The 14,016-nt window shown below is 50.8% G+C and overlaps 4 protein-coding genes across 4 annotated transcripts; all 4 read right to left on the bottom strand.

Annotated features, from left to right (window-relative positions):
* Nucleotides 1–2,288: 2,288 nt before the first annotated feature.
* On the bottom strand, nt 2,289–3,730 carry MIND_00951200 (uncharacterized protein; the record flags this gene model as incomplete). Its single annotated transcript, XM_037366128.1, has 5 exons — nt 2,289–2,730; nt 2,784–2,963; nt 3,014–3,389; nt 3,438–3,467; nt 3,517–3,730. 5 exons carry the CDS (start codon nt 3,728–3,730, stop codon nt 2,289–2,291), a joined length of 1,242 nt encoding a protein of 413 aa, XP_037217540.1.
* A 346-nt stretch (nt 3,731–4,076) lies between these two features.
* Nucleotides 4,077–5,563, bottom strand: MIND_00951100 (uncharacterized protein; the record flags this gene model as incomplete). The annotated part of the gene is made up of 6 exons (XM_037366127.1): nt 4,077–4,364; nt 4,416–4,554; nt 4,603–4,788; nt 4,840–5,215; nt 5,272–5,301; nt 5,350–5,563. The coding sequence occupies 6 exons, from the start codon at nt 5,561–5,563 to the stop codon at nt 4,077–4,079; spliced, it is 1,233 nt and encodes a 410-aa protein (XP_037217539.1).
* A 1,057-nt stretch (nt 5,564–6,620) lies between these two features.
* MIND_00951000 (MPN domain-containing protein) lies at nt 6,621–10,902 on the bottom strand (the record flags this gene model as incomplete). Its single annotated transcript, XM_037366126.1, has 10 exons — nt 6,621–6,943; nt 6,994–7,455; nt 7,485–7,640; nt 7,690–8,013; nt 8,062–8,235; nt 8,285–9,245; nt 9,297–9,501; nt 9,553–10,311; nt 10,365–10,435; nt 10,489–10,902. 10 exons carry the CDS (start codon nt 10,900–10,902, stop codon nt 6,621–6,623), a joined length of 3,849 nt encoding a protein of 1,282 aa, XP_037217538.1.
* Nucleotides 10,903–11,286: 384 nt separating this feature from the next.
* Nucleotides 11,287–13,795, bottom strand: MIND_00950900 (uncharacterized protein; the record flags this gene model as incomplete). The annotated part of the gene is made up of 10 exons (XM_037366125.1): nt 11,287–11,713; nt 11,767–11,970; nt 12,019–12,293; nt 12,344–12,894; nt 12,944–13,046; nt 13,103–13,295; nt 13,358–13,450; nt 13,502–13,516; nt 13,574–13,586; nt 13,645–13,795. 10 exons carry the CDS (start codon nt 13,793–13,795, stop codon nt 11,287–11,289), a joined length of 2,025 nt encoding a protein of 674 aa, XP_037217537.1.
* Nucleotides 13,796–14,016: the final 221 nt, after the last annotated feature.

Below are 14,016 nucleotides of genomic sequence, written 5' to 3'. Positions count from 1 at the left end.
GCACCCCCCTACATATGTCTCAAGCAGCAGAATCATCGTAACTGTATTGTAGTTAGCTGATGTTGAATATCTTGCCATCCCAAACGCATTGCCTTTTTTCCGCGTGCTGCTTGCCTGCTGTCTGTCGACGATATGAATCGGGCGGCGCTTGAGTCAATACGGAACAAGGATCCCTAGGTCAGTGAAACCCACAAGAAGAAGAACGATAAAGAACAGGGGTTGACGAGCGGTGGTTGAATGCCGAGGAATGGAAGACCACAGGAGTTTGTCATGGCGCCTTTCTGTACCATTTTCTTTTTTTTCATATTCCGATTCGGTGCAAGTAAAAAGTGAAGGAGTAAACCAAGAGTAAACCTAAAACAACACTATGGAAACGAGATGGACAACAAGCGCGATGCGACCGTGCGACCGACCGAGCGCGTACGCGACTCGGACTCGGAAACCCAAGCGGAAACGCGATCTATATCTGCCTACTCAATTTAGCCGGAGTCCTTCCGGAGGAGCGCATCACGATTTGCGCTTCATCATTCTATGGACGGGGCTTGGCAAGGGAAAAAAAGTCATGACTCATTGAGATCGGATCATCGTCTCCATCACATCACGCGATCGATCATTTGGCGTGTTTGCCGAGCCCATGGCGGTGCTCTAATGAGAAATTTCCCCATTCAACACTACTTATCGTCTATGGACGCTCCTGACTGGTTCCAACCGGCCCAGCGGCCGACGACTACTGGTGGTGGCTTCAGACTGCCAATTTGGGTTTGCCTGACGCATCTCCATCTCGGAAGGCCAGTGCGGGTAGGCGTCTTTAGCGTCATAGGACAAAACGTTGTACCCCGCGTTTTCTAGAGCGGATTCGTGTTGGTGCGGAGCCCTGAATGGCGGAGGGGTGACGGGGGCAGAGTGGGTTGCTCGAGGGTCGGAAATTTCCGGTGCCAGCAGCTCATCGTTGACTTTGCCTTTGCCTTTTCCCTTCCTTCCGAAGCGCATGCTTTGACGCGTCCTATTCACCATCGTCGAGAAGCTCAGACTCCGGCGGTGCCGATGGTCGCGGTTCTGTTGACCGGTGGCGATGGCAGTTTCCGTGTTCATTTCACTTTGGTGGTGTTCTCTGGACGGTGGCGCTGAAATGTGGTAGTTGAAAGGCTGTGAGTTCAAGCTCGGAGGTCGAACAGAGTTTGGTGCTGGCATCGAAGGATAAGGCTGCATATCCCTCGCAGATGGCGGTGGCGACTGGTGGTCCAAAAAGACAGGCCGTATGGTGCGGTCTTTCTCGGTGCGTTGATCAATGCCAGCACCAAGACCAGCAAAGCCGGGGTCATGCTCGTGGTCAGCTAGGTACGGATGCTCATAGTATTTCTCGAAGGGCTGCGATAACGTTGTTGGGTTAGCGGAGACAGATCTCCGCGAAAATAGACCAGAAGTAGTCGGCTCGCGTTCGTATTGCCGTGTCGGGAAAGAATGACGTCGGTCATAGACGGGTGCAGCTATTTGACATGGTTTCTTTTTTAGTTAGCGGAGGTAGAAACGTACCTGGAAGGCCAGCCGGTAACCCCCTCATTCTAGCAAGGCCTTGAGCAATTTCATGTCGCCCCCGTTGTGCTATCTCGTTGCTAGATCTATAACTGTCGCGTTTGATGTCTGTTGCACCAAGGGTTCCGCGAATCGCGTCTCCTAGTCCATGCCCAACCTGCATCGCGCCGCTGCCCGGGCCGTAGAGTTTAATGGACAAATTGAGCCTGAGCGAACAACCCACCGAATTTTAGTAGGCCAGCTCACATTTGGAGCCTCTCTTCTCGCTGATTGCTGTTGGAAAAATCCATCTGAGTACATGGTACGAGTGAGAGGATGGTAAGTAAATATAGCTTACCAACGATGAACGAAGGTTGCGCGTCAGTGTTGCTCCACTACCGTGACTGTGACACCGTCGACACGGTCATATGATCACGCCGCTAAAGTTTTCCCAGTCTGAACATTGTATCTGTTCAGGGTCTTACGATAGTCCCTACATGTCCCACGACGCGACTTAGATCTCGGAAGTGCGGCTCGAGCTGCCACTGTGTCCTGGTCTGCCAGAAACACAATCCCTACATCAACAAGTTAGCCACTAAAATGCAACCCGTTTTCATATCATCCATGCTCATAAATATTAGCGCATTCAGTAAATGATGTGTTAAGATTTCAGAAAGAACCCAGCAATGAAATTAGCTGTTTTATTGATGAGAAAGGCAGTGTTTTGGGGGAACACCAAGCGCTCACCGAATCTACTCCCAGTGAGACGGCGAGAATCAAGACCTGACGATTGGGAGACTAGGAGAACTTGGGGTCGAAGGAGATTTCTCCGCCTTGCTCAAGAGCGCCAATTGCATCGACTCCTGATCCCAGGGACCTCTGCTTTCGACAGACAACTTCGAATCGCGATCGGGGACGAGCGATGGTTGATGGATTGATAGCCTCTCAAGATAATAGGGCTTGTTGCGTTTGTTTGAGATAGAACGAACCCAGTAGAGTTCGCTAAACCAGCGTGGTACTCGTGGCAACAAGCAGCAAAGCTGGATGAACGAAGGAACAGTTACGAAGATGGCGAGGAGTTGGCCGTAGGTTGCACTGAAATGTTCGCGAGGGTCGAGAACGGAGATTCCATACTCGACGTTGGTCATCCAGAAGAGATGCGGTAGGACGATGACAGTGTAGAATTGAATGAACGGGTAGCGCTCGACGACCTTGCGCCTGGAACTTAAGTGAGTATGCTGATTAGAAATCAAGGAAACACTCGCCATAACCGTCCGAGGGGGAGATACCGGTCACCTTTGGCCCATATTATCGCTCGTGTGCGCCAGATAGCCGTGCCCCATGAGAATACTACTGACGCGACAATGAGAGCACCAACTTCGGGGTATTCCACGAAGAAGATGATGAACGGAAGAAAAAATAACGAGGCGATATGGTTCATTGCTACTTCTCTGTTGTCGCCGATTAGTTGACCCGATTGCTCTGAATTCAAAGCACGCACGTATCGCACGCTGCCTGGTTGAAATGCCAGGTGCTGGTAGGGAGTGTGGTGAACACCAACACGCTCACCCACAGTGGTAGGGCAAGAAGAACCATGGCACGATTAAGATGCATTCCGGGCCCGAAGACGGCCTGCAAACGGGTGGTCTTTCCAAGCATGCTCCGAACAACATAGAAGATGAGGTAAAGACTGAGTGGGGAGCTAGCGAGGGTGAGCGCGATGACGCTATGCAGCTTGGTGAGGTTATGGCCGGCGATTGAGACGATAGCTGCGATGACCAGGGAATAGACGTTGAGAAGTTGAGCAAAAAAGGAGGCAGTCACGTCGGCAGGAGAGTAAAGAACGAGGATCGCGGAAACGAGTGAGGTAAAGTAGGCTGCGAATGCGTCAGTGATCATTGCAAACGAGAAGATTAGCAGCGCACTTGAATACCGTACGGCTGGACTGGCGACGTCTGCAACAATGAACGACCTTCAAAATATTATCAATTATGACCTACATACCTGGATTCGGACAATACCCGAATGCGCAAGAGTCATCTGGCGGGTTGTTGCAGTAGATGTCCAAGTAGAGTGAAGGATTGGTTATGTTTAGAAAGGTGATCATGCTTGTCGAGGGAACCTGGCACACGCTGCTCAGGTTGCTTGAATCGCCAAAGCACGCGTCGTGGACCGGGAAATTCGTGTCTAATGAGCCACCATGAATGAGGGACACCATGAAGGAAAGAAGAGAAAGTTGCGAGTGTGAGGAGTGTTCGGATGGGCGCAATTGAGTCGTACGACATCAATGCCGCGATGCTTTGACATTTTCTCAACCTCGAATCCTCCATGGCCGAATTCCGAGCTAAGTTAACTGTTGATATTATGCGGAAGCCTGGACCTGTGAAACTTTTGAGCAGTATCTTTGCGTGAGCCATACGCCTTTAAACTACTTCAAGCATTCTCGAGTCCAACTATCGCACCACCGCAGACTCGGAGGGGAGCATGTTGCGGAAAGTAAGATGCGGGTGTCAAGTTACGCATCAACAACTGGTTGATCTCATCATTATAATAATATTGATTCATCATGGAATCGACGATGAACGGGACGAGACAGGCTCGGTAGTCGACGGAAGTCCTTCTACTATGTAGGACAGTCCATCTACCGGTGCTTTCTCCGCATCCGTCGAAGCGGTCGTGAGCGTCGAGTCCTTCCGTTCTTGCTGTTCCCTCTTTTGCTTTGAAATGTATGGCTTGTCACCACGACGGGCAATAAATCGGACCCAGGTCAGGTCAGCGAACCACGGCGGTAGTTGCGAAAGCAGCAGGCAGAGCGATATGAGTGGAGGGATGGTGACAAATATTGCCAGAAGCTGTGGATAAGCTATCAGTAGAAGATACGGAGGTTCGGTCTTTGTCCGCACCTGGCCATACGTAGCAGTAAATTTCTCTCGGGGAGAGAGAGATGCAAGCCCAAATTCCAAGTTGAAGATCCAAACAGTATGAGGCAGAACGAGGACCGTGTAGAATTGGATGAATGGATAGTGTTCGACAACTTTTCGCCTGTGGGCAGAGTGTTCAGTATGGTTTAGGACGGATTGAGAGTCATACCAAAGACGCGCAAGAGGTAGATATCGGTCATGTCTGGCCCAAATGACTATCCTAAGGCGCCAGATAGCCACTGACCACGGAATAACGAGGCTGACGATGAGCAGGGATCCGACTTCAGGGTACGCCTCGAAGAAAACTACGAAGGGCAGGAAAAAGAGTGAGGCCATCTTGTTCCGAGCAACTTCTCTAGATCCACGGTGAGCAGTAAGACTCGACATGTAAGTGACGCAAACGTACATATCACACGCAGCCTGCTGGAACTCCCAAATGTGAGTCGGCATTGAGCTGAATATCAGCACACTGATCCAAAGTGGCACTGCCAAAAGGACCAATGCGCGATTCAAATAGTGATGCTCCCCTAGTACGACTTTCAACCGAGTTTCCCGTCCAAGCAGAGTGCGGAGGACGTAAAAAACAAGGTAAACACTGAGTGGTGATGCGGCGAGCGAAAGCGCTATGACGCTGTGCAGCTTGGTCAAGTCATGTTTGCCGATTGCGACGACTGCCGCAATGACTTGGGAATATATGTTGAGCAGCTGGGCAAAGAACGAGCCCGTAATCTCGTCTGGGCAGTAGAGAACCAGAATCGCTGAGACGATGGAGGTGAAGTAGGCTGTGTTGATTGGAGTTAGAGAAGTAGTGTCTTGGATTTTTCTTTTTCGAGCGTACCAGAAAACCGCACAGCTGGACTGGCAACGTCTGCATCAACACCTCAGGTCTGTCAGCGGGTTTGATATTGAAGCATACCACTGTTGGGACAATATCCAAAGCTGCAGGAATCTGAAGGCGGGTTGAGGCAGTACATGTCGAGGTATGCTGAAGGGTTAGTTATGTTCAGAAAGTTGATCATCATAGCCGACGGGACCTGGCAAATACTGCTCAGATTGCCTCCGTCACCGAAACACGCGTCATGGTCAGGAAAGACGGTGTTGACGGAGTGGCTGTTAATGAGGGAGGTCATTGGGAGTCGTAGTAGGATTAAGCGTTCATAGTATTTATTTTGAGAAAGAGTGGGCGCCCACGCTTACAATTACCGACAGTCAACCTCCCGATGCTGTCATGATGTTTCTTGATATTTCATGCGGATTAGCTGAGCTCAAGTAGGACGCGGTTGCCCACCAGGTCCTGGATGAAACAGCACCTCCATAGATTAAGCATGCCTAAGTCGCATTCAGAGGAAGATTCAGCAGAGCACACTAGTACTACTAAGCACTGGCGCCACATGACGTTGAACGTAAGTCAACATGATGGGCGGACAACATTGAAAGCTTGGTGAGGAGTCTAACGGCGCTGAGCGCAGTTCGGCGAGGTATCCAGTGTGCATTTCGAAGGTGTAGTGGACCGTGATTGCAACCTTGGTCCCTTGGATGAAGGTCAGTGTCGAGTTCTGTGATCGCGTGACCTCGGGCTGTCAATAAGTTGCAGGATTCCATCTTGATTCCATCCACACGACGGTGCCCTCTGGAGATGCCCAAGAGGCTCGCAGCACTCTCGGTGGGAAGTCTCGGTAAAGCTGGCTTGGATCACGTGACTACGACATCGCTAATCTACTGGTTCGGTAGCTCTCGGATGAGGCAGTATTACAAACAAACAAACAAACTGTGCAGCCCAGCAGCTGCACCTCACAAAAAGCTCGCTTCAAGACTTGAAGACCACGCAAGACTTCGTCGCAAGCCCTCATACAGAGTGAAAGTCACTCCGGTTTCAAGTTTGCACTGGGTGGCACTTTGCTGTTACAGTGACCTCGGTCGTCGATGCTTATTTTTCTAAGCATGGAAGTACTATAGATATCCGTCGCTCTCTTCTGGAACTGGTAAGATTGCCTCAACTACATAGGTATACTCTCTGATCCAACCAAGTCATAGACCCTCCTACAAACTCTGGTATACCCACGAAATCGACTCACCTACCTATCACTACCCTATCAACACAAAGGACCACTACACTCAATGCTTTGACTCCTTACATATCGTTAAAGACGTCCCTAGTCCATGAAAAGAAAAGAAATTAATTGTGCTCTAGGATCTCCTACTCCCAGTTCCACTAGAAGTCTGCTTCCGTTGTGGTGCAGCTTTGAGCACGTCGTCCTTAGTCCGCACATCCAAGGTAACTTGTAAATCATGGTATTTCTGTAGATCAACGGCCTCCGACCTTGCTACTCCAGCGGAATCATTGGGTAGCCAGATGATCGGTGGAGGGGCAATCAGTTCAGGAGCATATAGAATGCTTGCCATCTCTTGTGCGTGGTCAGTGAAGGACAGCGGTGGAAGGTGTGGCGGGGCATCAGGATGAGTGCGTGCAGCACGTTCAGTCGCTGTTAGGTCGTCCAACGTTTCAGTTTCTACAGTGGACGTCTCAATAACAGTCGGTCCAAGTCCAAAAAACACTTACTGAGTGGAAGTGTGACCTTTTCTGGTCTCCGAGGCGGCATCACCGCCAGGGTAACGCTCATCATCTCCAACACAGAAGCCATCGAGCCTCTTGTCCTATGTCCGCCCAGTCGCGCGGTACTCACGAGACTCGTGCTCTCGTCATCCACCGTTCTTCTTCTCGACGGTTTGGCGGCAGCCATAAAGGACTTCAGCGATTCGCGCGTGATGGGTGAAAGAGACCCTTTTCCAGGTTGGCGCAAGGCAGTAATTGAGTATGTTTCGACGATGATTACCACGAAGAACCCTGCACCTATTAGGACACCGCCTTCTATCCAGAATTTACGAGACAAGAAAATGAGTCCCAACAAGATGGGCTGGAAAGAAAGTAGTGTTCCAAATCGACGCAGAAGCCAGATTTGAAGCAACCCGCCGGTTTGCGAGTGAGTGCGAGCATATACATATCCAACAAGGAAGCGATGAGCTGTTGACATGTAAGACAAAGAATAAGACAAACGGAAGAGAACTTGCCGATCAACGACAGGAAAAGCAGGAGGACTACAGCAGGGGCGACGAGCGGGAATATGATGACAAAAGTGGAAGCAAAGATTATGGCGAGAATACAGGCGCCCATGGCAAACGCAGGATTATACGTGCGAGGGTACATAGCTAGAATGAAACTTCAGCACTGAGTCAACATTTGAGTGGAACAACCAACCTCGGAAGCGTTGTCTTGGAGTCACCGCACGACCCTGCGCACGTAATACACGGTACAAACGGAATGGCTGCAAGAGTAGTAGTCCAGGGAAGATTATAGCCACAGTGAAAACCAGACTAAGCGCGAGGATGGCCATGAATATCGAACCATCAGCAACACTTGCTGTTTGTTGACCATCTGAGTTGAAGGCTTGAAGGGTATATATGAGGGCTCCGACTGTGACCAGCCATATCGCCCCGATGCCAACTAGAATGTAGAACATAGTTTGGAAGACGAATAATTGTGTGCCAGAAACGGAGGCAGAGCCACGAATATGCGCAGAAACTGGAGAGCATCAGTAAACTTGTTTGACAGAAAGATGAGAAGGCTAACAGTTGATGATCATGACTGCAAGTGAGATAAACAGGGTTGCTGCGGCAGCAGGGGCGAGAACTGTGGCCAGTCCAACAGGGATTGTTGCTGTAGAATTGACAAGCGGTTTTAAAAAGGGCAGATAATGCGCGACATCAGGAGCAGTTGTGAGTGAGAGGCCAGCAGCAGCAGTTACTTGAAATAAGATGTTAGTAAGTATTCGCAAACCAAGAAAAACACTTACATCCCGCCATTAGTAAGATAGCAGTGACACCGAGTAAGCACCACAGCACAATAGCATCAAGCGGACCCCGTTCGTTTTGGAGTACATCCCAGCGAACGTCCTCCTTCGCCATTCCTTCGATGATTTGGATTCCATCAATAAAGCGCAGTCCTCGCCCAATAACCAGCCAGCCATTGATTCGTACTCCATTGGCAATATCTTCGTATCCTGTTGTCTGGGCTTCACTGATTTCGGTATTTATCGCCTTGAGGCGAGCGCGCCATTGGGTAATATCAGCATAGACGGTGCCTAGCGCATCAAAATTCACACCATCCAATGGACGGACGAATGGTTGGGCATGTTGCAGCCGCATGTGAGGCGGCGGAAGGTCTTCTGCTCCCGCTGATGACTTGCGTCTTCGGAACGGGAAAGTCTCGCGCTTTGTGGATGTACTGGGTTGCGAGTCGTCTTGAGCAGTTGAGCCAGTTGTGCTGGCATGTCGACGCCGGAAAGGTGATGAGATAGATCCAGATGGCCCCGGGCCGTTGTCTTCGGACTCATCCACACGCGGGTGATGCTCTCTGAACACATCAACCCAGTCCCCCTCATCTTTTTCCTCACCATCGCCTATCCCGTTGGGTCCATATTTCTGGGGATCCGGAATTCGCAGGTACCCATGCTCGTCAATGGGACCTAATTCTCCTGTTTGGTCGACGCGAACGTGGCTCCCAAGTGGCAAGCGTCCGAATGCAGCAGAATTGCGGTTGACTTCTTGAAAGCGGCTTCCGATCAGCCGCGAGTTGATCCGCTCGGTCAAACTCTGGCGATCACCTGCTTCGACTGCCCCTTCACCACCGAATTGCCCTCCGCTGATACCTTGGACGCGATTGAGCTTGTAGTACACCGAAGGAGCGACGAAAGACGTGGGTGACAGAGAAGAAGAGGCATAGGCAGGATTTAGAGACCGTTTACGACGTGGCCTCTGTAATGGATGGTCAAGCTCACAACAAACCCATAACAAATGAGGACTAACCCGAGTTGATGGATTGCGGAGAGGTTGAGGATGGCTGATGTAAGGGCGGCTTGGGTCTGGCTTGGGAATTGTTGCTTCAAAATCGGCCACCGAAGGTTCTGGCGTGGTGATTCTGAACGAAGAAATATATCGTGTCTCCGCGATCTCCAAGTTCTCCAAAATCTCGTCACGCTCGTCGATAAGAAGCGCAAGCCGCCTTGTGTCGCTGTTCACCAACGGCGTCAATAAAAACGTCTCATTTCAACAAACCACGCACCATATTGAGTAAATGTGTGTGATGTCCACCTGCAATGCGTCCTTTTCGGCCTCGTTGGGTTGGTCATCACGATCTGGACTGTTCCTCGGACGCTCAGTTCCACCAAGGACCCCAGAGCTTAACCCTGATTTGACCACGAAATCCTTGAAACGTTGTTCTCCCCAGCCGGCAAAACCTGGTGCGGATTTAGCGCTCAACCACCCAAGCTGCTTTCCTTCACAGCGAAGCTCTAGCCAGCGTTTGCGGTAGAGAATGAGGCGCCGAAGTTCCTTCATTATCTTATAAAGAGTTGGCAGAAGAGCCAGAACCAGGGTGATGACAGTGAGAACGATTACGCGAATGCGAAGGTGGTCGGGGTCGCCTGCACCAGAGACAACGGCTCGCTTTTCGAGTAAATTGGCGGTAGAGATGTTGGCGCTGTTGTTTTCGATTGCCCGCAGGAGTCTCAGCAGACTGAGATCCTCGAGCGTAGAATATGCACCACTAAAGGTCGATGTAGATGGTTGGTTTGCCAAACAAGGGAGGGAGACCATGTATAATGGCAGAGCGCCTGCAAGGGCAAGAAATGCCCAGCCGAGAGCAATGAGTAGTGCAATCCATATAGCGCGTTGGCTGAGCTGCTCGTCTGACGGGAAGAGCTCCGCGTCGCCTGCTGGTGATTTGCCAAGGTCGGAGACATCGGAGGGTACGGAGGGTATAAGGGGAACTGGCGGATGTAGAAAGGCGAAGAATCCAGAGCCAACAGGTTTGGGTCGTAAGCTGTTCAGAGATACTGCTTAGAAAACAGGCTGGTTGTTGTTTTCAACACGCACTCTTGTTCCACAAACCACTCTCGCAAGGCATACAGTTGTCTGAATCTGGGTCGTAGTATCGCAAACAGAGCCTGAAATTCGGGTCAACACAAAACGTGGGACGAGACGAGCGCTAAACACGGACCCAGATCAACAACCCAATAAAACTCGGTATGATAATCGCTGCTAACAGCCCATCTGAGGATGCGTCCACGCCCGAACCTATACAAACAGGATTGTTCGCATTTGCTCCAACGGGGGCGAATGTTGTTGTGGCGGCTGCGCTCACAGGCGTAACCACCACAGATTCAGCAAGGCTAGTGAACGTCGTGGTCGGCTGAGTTATCGTCGTTGGAAAAGTGGTCGTAAATGTCGTAAGGCCACCGCTACTGAGAGATGAGGGTGGTTGTGATTCGGTAGAGGAGGAGGGTATTGTTGATGTAGACGATACGAAAGCCGAAGAAGAACGCGAGGCGTGGGTAGAAGTTGGTAAAAAAACCGAACCGTTGCTAGTTGTCCACCAATTCTGTCGCAACGACCTCAGCGGTAGGGCGGCCATGTTCGTAGTTCGTCGTCAATAAAGTTTAGTTGGTAAATAATGTATCGTCGTCCTGGACTGTGGCCCGGGTCAACTTTTTGTTTCGCGTGATACCAACGCGTAAGCAAACCTAGAATTAATGCCTTCGCGAGGCAGACTACAAGTTCTGCTGACTTCAGTCTGGACGGTAGGTCGTGTGGAGAGGGAAGAGGCTTTTTGGGAGAGCAATGACTTCATCGATCAATGTGCTTATTTGTCCTGGAACTTTTTTTTTTGGTTTGAATCCTTCAGCAGTTCGTAATTCTAATAAATACAGCGGCTGCTTATTTTTTTCTCCGTCTCGTCGACGTACAAGAATTATCGCCGCTGGCGTACTAGTATATAAACACCCTTATACTCAACCCTCTACAACTCGTCGTGATCGTGACCGAATGGCTCGTCATCAGCGGTGCCAGACGGACCGGCACCACCCGCTCCATAGAGCTTGCTCGTGATGGGGCTGACGATGGATTGAATTTCAGAGAGTTTGGCCTCTAGGTCTTCAACATCAGCGGTCGCGCCGTTCTCGTCAAGCCAGTCCGTTGTCTCCTTGACCGCGTTGAGAACGGTCTTCTTGTCGTCCTCGCTGAGTTTGCCACCGAGACCTTCCTGGTCACCGAGTTGGGACTTGAGACCGTAGACAAATGACGAGAGCGAGTTCATCGCCTCGATACGCTTGCGGGCAGCCTCATCCTCTGAAGCGAACTTCTCGGCTTCGGCAACCATACGATCAATTTCCTCTTGGCTGAGACGACCCTTTTCGTTGGTGATGGTAATGCTCTCTGACTTGCCACTAAACGCGTCATGTCAGCTCACAACTAAGCGGGCCAAGGTAATGTCACTTACGTTCCCTTATCCGCGGCACCAACCTTCATGATACCGTTGGCGTCGATCTCGAAGGTAACTTCGATTTGAGGAACGCCACGAGGCGCAGGAGGGATGCCGGAAAGCTCGAATTTACCGAGAAGGTTGTTGTCTTTGGTCAAGGGACGTTCACCCTCGAAGACTTGGATCAAGACAGTGGGTTGGTTGTCAGCGGCGGTCGAGAAGCTAGAACATTGTCAGACCCTGTTAAGATCTTGTTGGGAAGAAACTCACATTTGGCTCTTGCGAGTGGGGATGACAGTGTTACGAGCGATGAGCTTGGTGAAAACACCACCAGTGGTTTCGATACCGAGGGTAAGAGGGCAAACATCAACAAGAACGACGTCCGCAGTGCCCTCAGCACCAGAAAGAATACCACCCTGGACAGCCGCGCCATAAGCAACAGCTTCGTCGGGGTTGATTCCCTTCGAGGGCTCTTTGCCGCCGAAGAACTCCTTGAGGAGCTGTTGAACCTTGGGGATACGGGTAGAACCACCGACAAGGACGATCTAGAGCTTCTCATCAATAATTTTTCGAAAATGTTTAAAGGGAAACGAACCTCGTCTACGTCCTCCTTCTTGACACCAGCGTCCTTGAGGACTTGCTCGACGGGCTTGAGCGTGTTGCGGAAGAGATCCATGTTGAGTTCTTCGAACTTGGCGCGAGTGAGGGTTTCGGTGAAATCGTTGCCATCCTCGAAGCTCTCGATTTCAATACGAGTGCTTTGTTGGCTGGAGAGAGTACGCTTGGCCTTCTCGACTTCACGCTTCAGCTTTCCAAGAGCGCGCTGGTTCTTCGAGACGTCGGTACCGGTCTTCTTCTTGTACGACTTGATAAGGTAGTCCATAACACGGTTGTCGAAATCTTCACCACCAAGGTGAGTGTCACCAGCGGTAGCCAGCACCTCGAAAACGCCGTCGTCGATAGAAAGAAGCGAGACATCGAAAGTTCCTCCACCGAGATCGTAGACAATGATTTGTGACTCGCCACCCTTCTTGTTAAGACCGTAGGCGATGGCGGCAGCGGTAGGCTCGTTGATGATACGGAGGATAGTGAGACCGGCAATAGTGCCAGCATCTTTGGTGGCCTGACGCTGAGCGTCGTTGAAGTCTGTCATTGGTGTCAACAATACCTCAAAGTGAACAAATGAGGGACGAACAGGCAGGAACGGTGACGACGGCGTGGGTGACCTTCTCGCCGAGGTAGGCCTCAGCGGTCTCCTTCATCTTGCCTAGAACCATGGCGCTGACTTCCTCAGGCGTCTACGCAACGATGCTCGTCAGCTTGTTTGTCTCCAAGGCAAAGAAAGAAAACTGACGAATTCACGGTCGCCGCCTTTGTAGGAGATGTTGATGACGGGTTTGCCGTTCTTGTCCTGGACCTTGAACGGCCAGTGCTTCATGTCGGCCTTGACTTCTTTCTCCTCAATCTTGCGACCAATGAGACGCTTGGCATCGAAAACAGTGTTGGCCGGGTTAGTGTGGTAGGCGTTCTTGGCGGCATCACCGACACTAGAGAGTTCGGACGCATTCAGAAACGAGTCGCGACGGCAGGGTGGAAAAAAGTAACGCACAGACGCTCCTCTTCCGTGAAGCTGACCCATGAAGGAGTTATCCGGTTTCCTTGGTCGTTGGCGATGATTTCGACACGGCCTCCTCGTTGGACACTGAGAGGAAGGGATTAGAAGTGGTTAGCAGGCGCACAGAGTGCCACGTACCCAACACAAGAATAACTAAAGACGACAAGATTGACACGTCAGAGTCCGCAAAGATGAAGGAGGATTGCATACGTTGTTCCTAAGTCTAGAAAGAAGAAAAGGTAAGCGACCAGAAAGTGCAAACACGACCCTTGAAAACGTACCAATACCAATGACAGTGCCATATTCAGGATGGGATTCTTCAGCGTTGGCTACGGGTGAGAGCGCAAGGAAAGCGACGAGACAGAAGAGGAGGAAAGAAAGGGAGGAGAGGAAGCGCAGGGATTGGGTGCGCGACGGTCTGCGTACAGACATGGCGAAAAAGGGATTTTTGAAGTGGAGATGCTGGTTGTCGCTTTAATATATGTGACAAATTGATGGCGCCTACGTGTCCGTTTTGCGTGGCGGTCACGGGAACAATCAGCCAGGTTCTTCCAGCAGATTCGTGTCCTGGTTCCTGCGTCACGACAACGTGGATAACGAGTACAATACGAGTAGGGATTTAGCATAGTACACTAAATACAAATATAGAGACC

Source organism: Mycena indigotica (genome assembly GCF_014461135.1).
Source record: "Mycena indigotica strain 171206Taipei chromosome Unknown Mind.scaff0008, whole genome shotgun sequence".
Lineage (NCBI taxonomy): Eukaryota > Fungi > Basidiomycota > Agaricomycetes > Agaricales > Mycenaceae > Mycena > Mycena indigotica.
The sequence above is the reverse complement of the archived record's forward strand: the minus strand, read 5'-3'. Positions and strand labels throughout refer to the sequence as shown.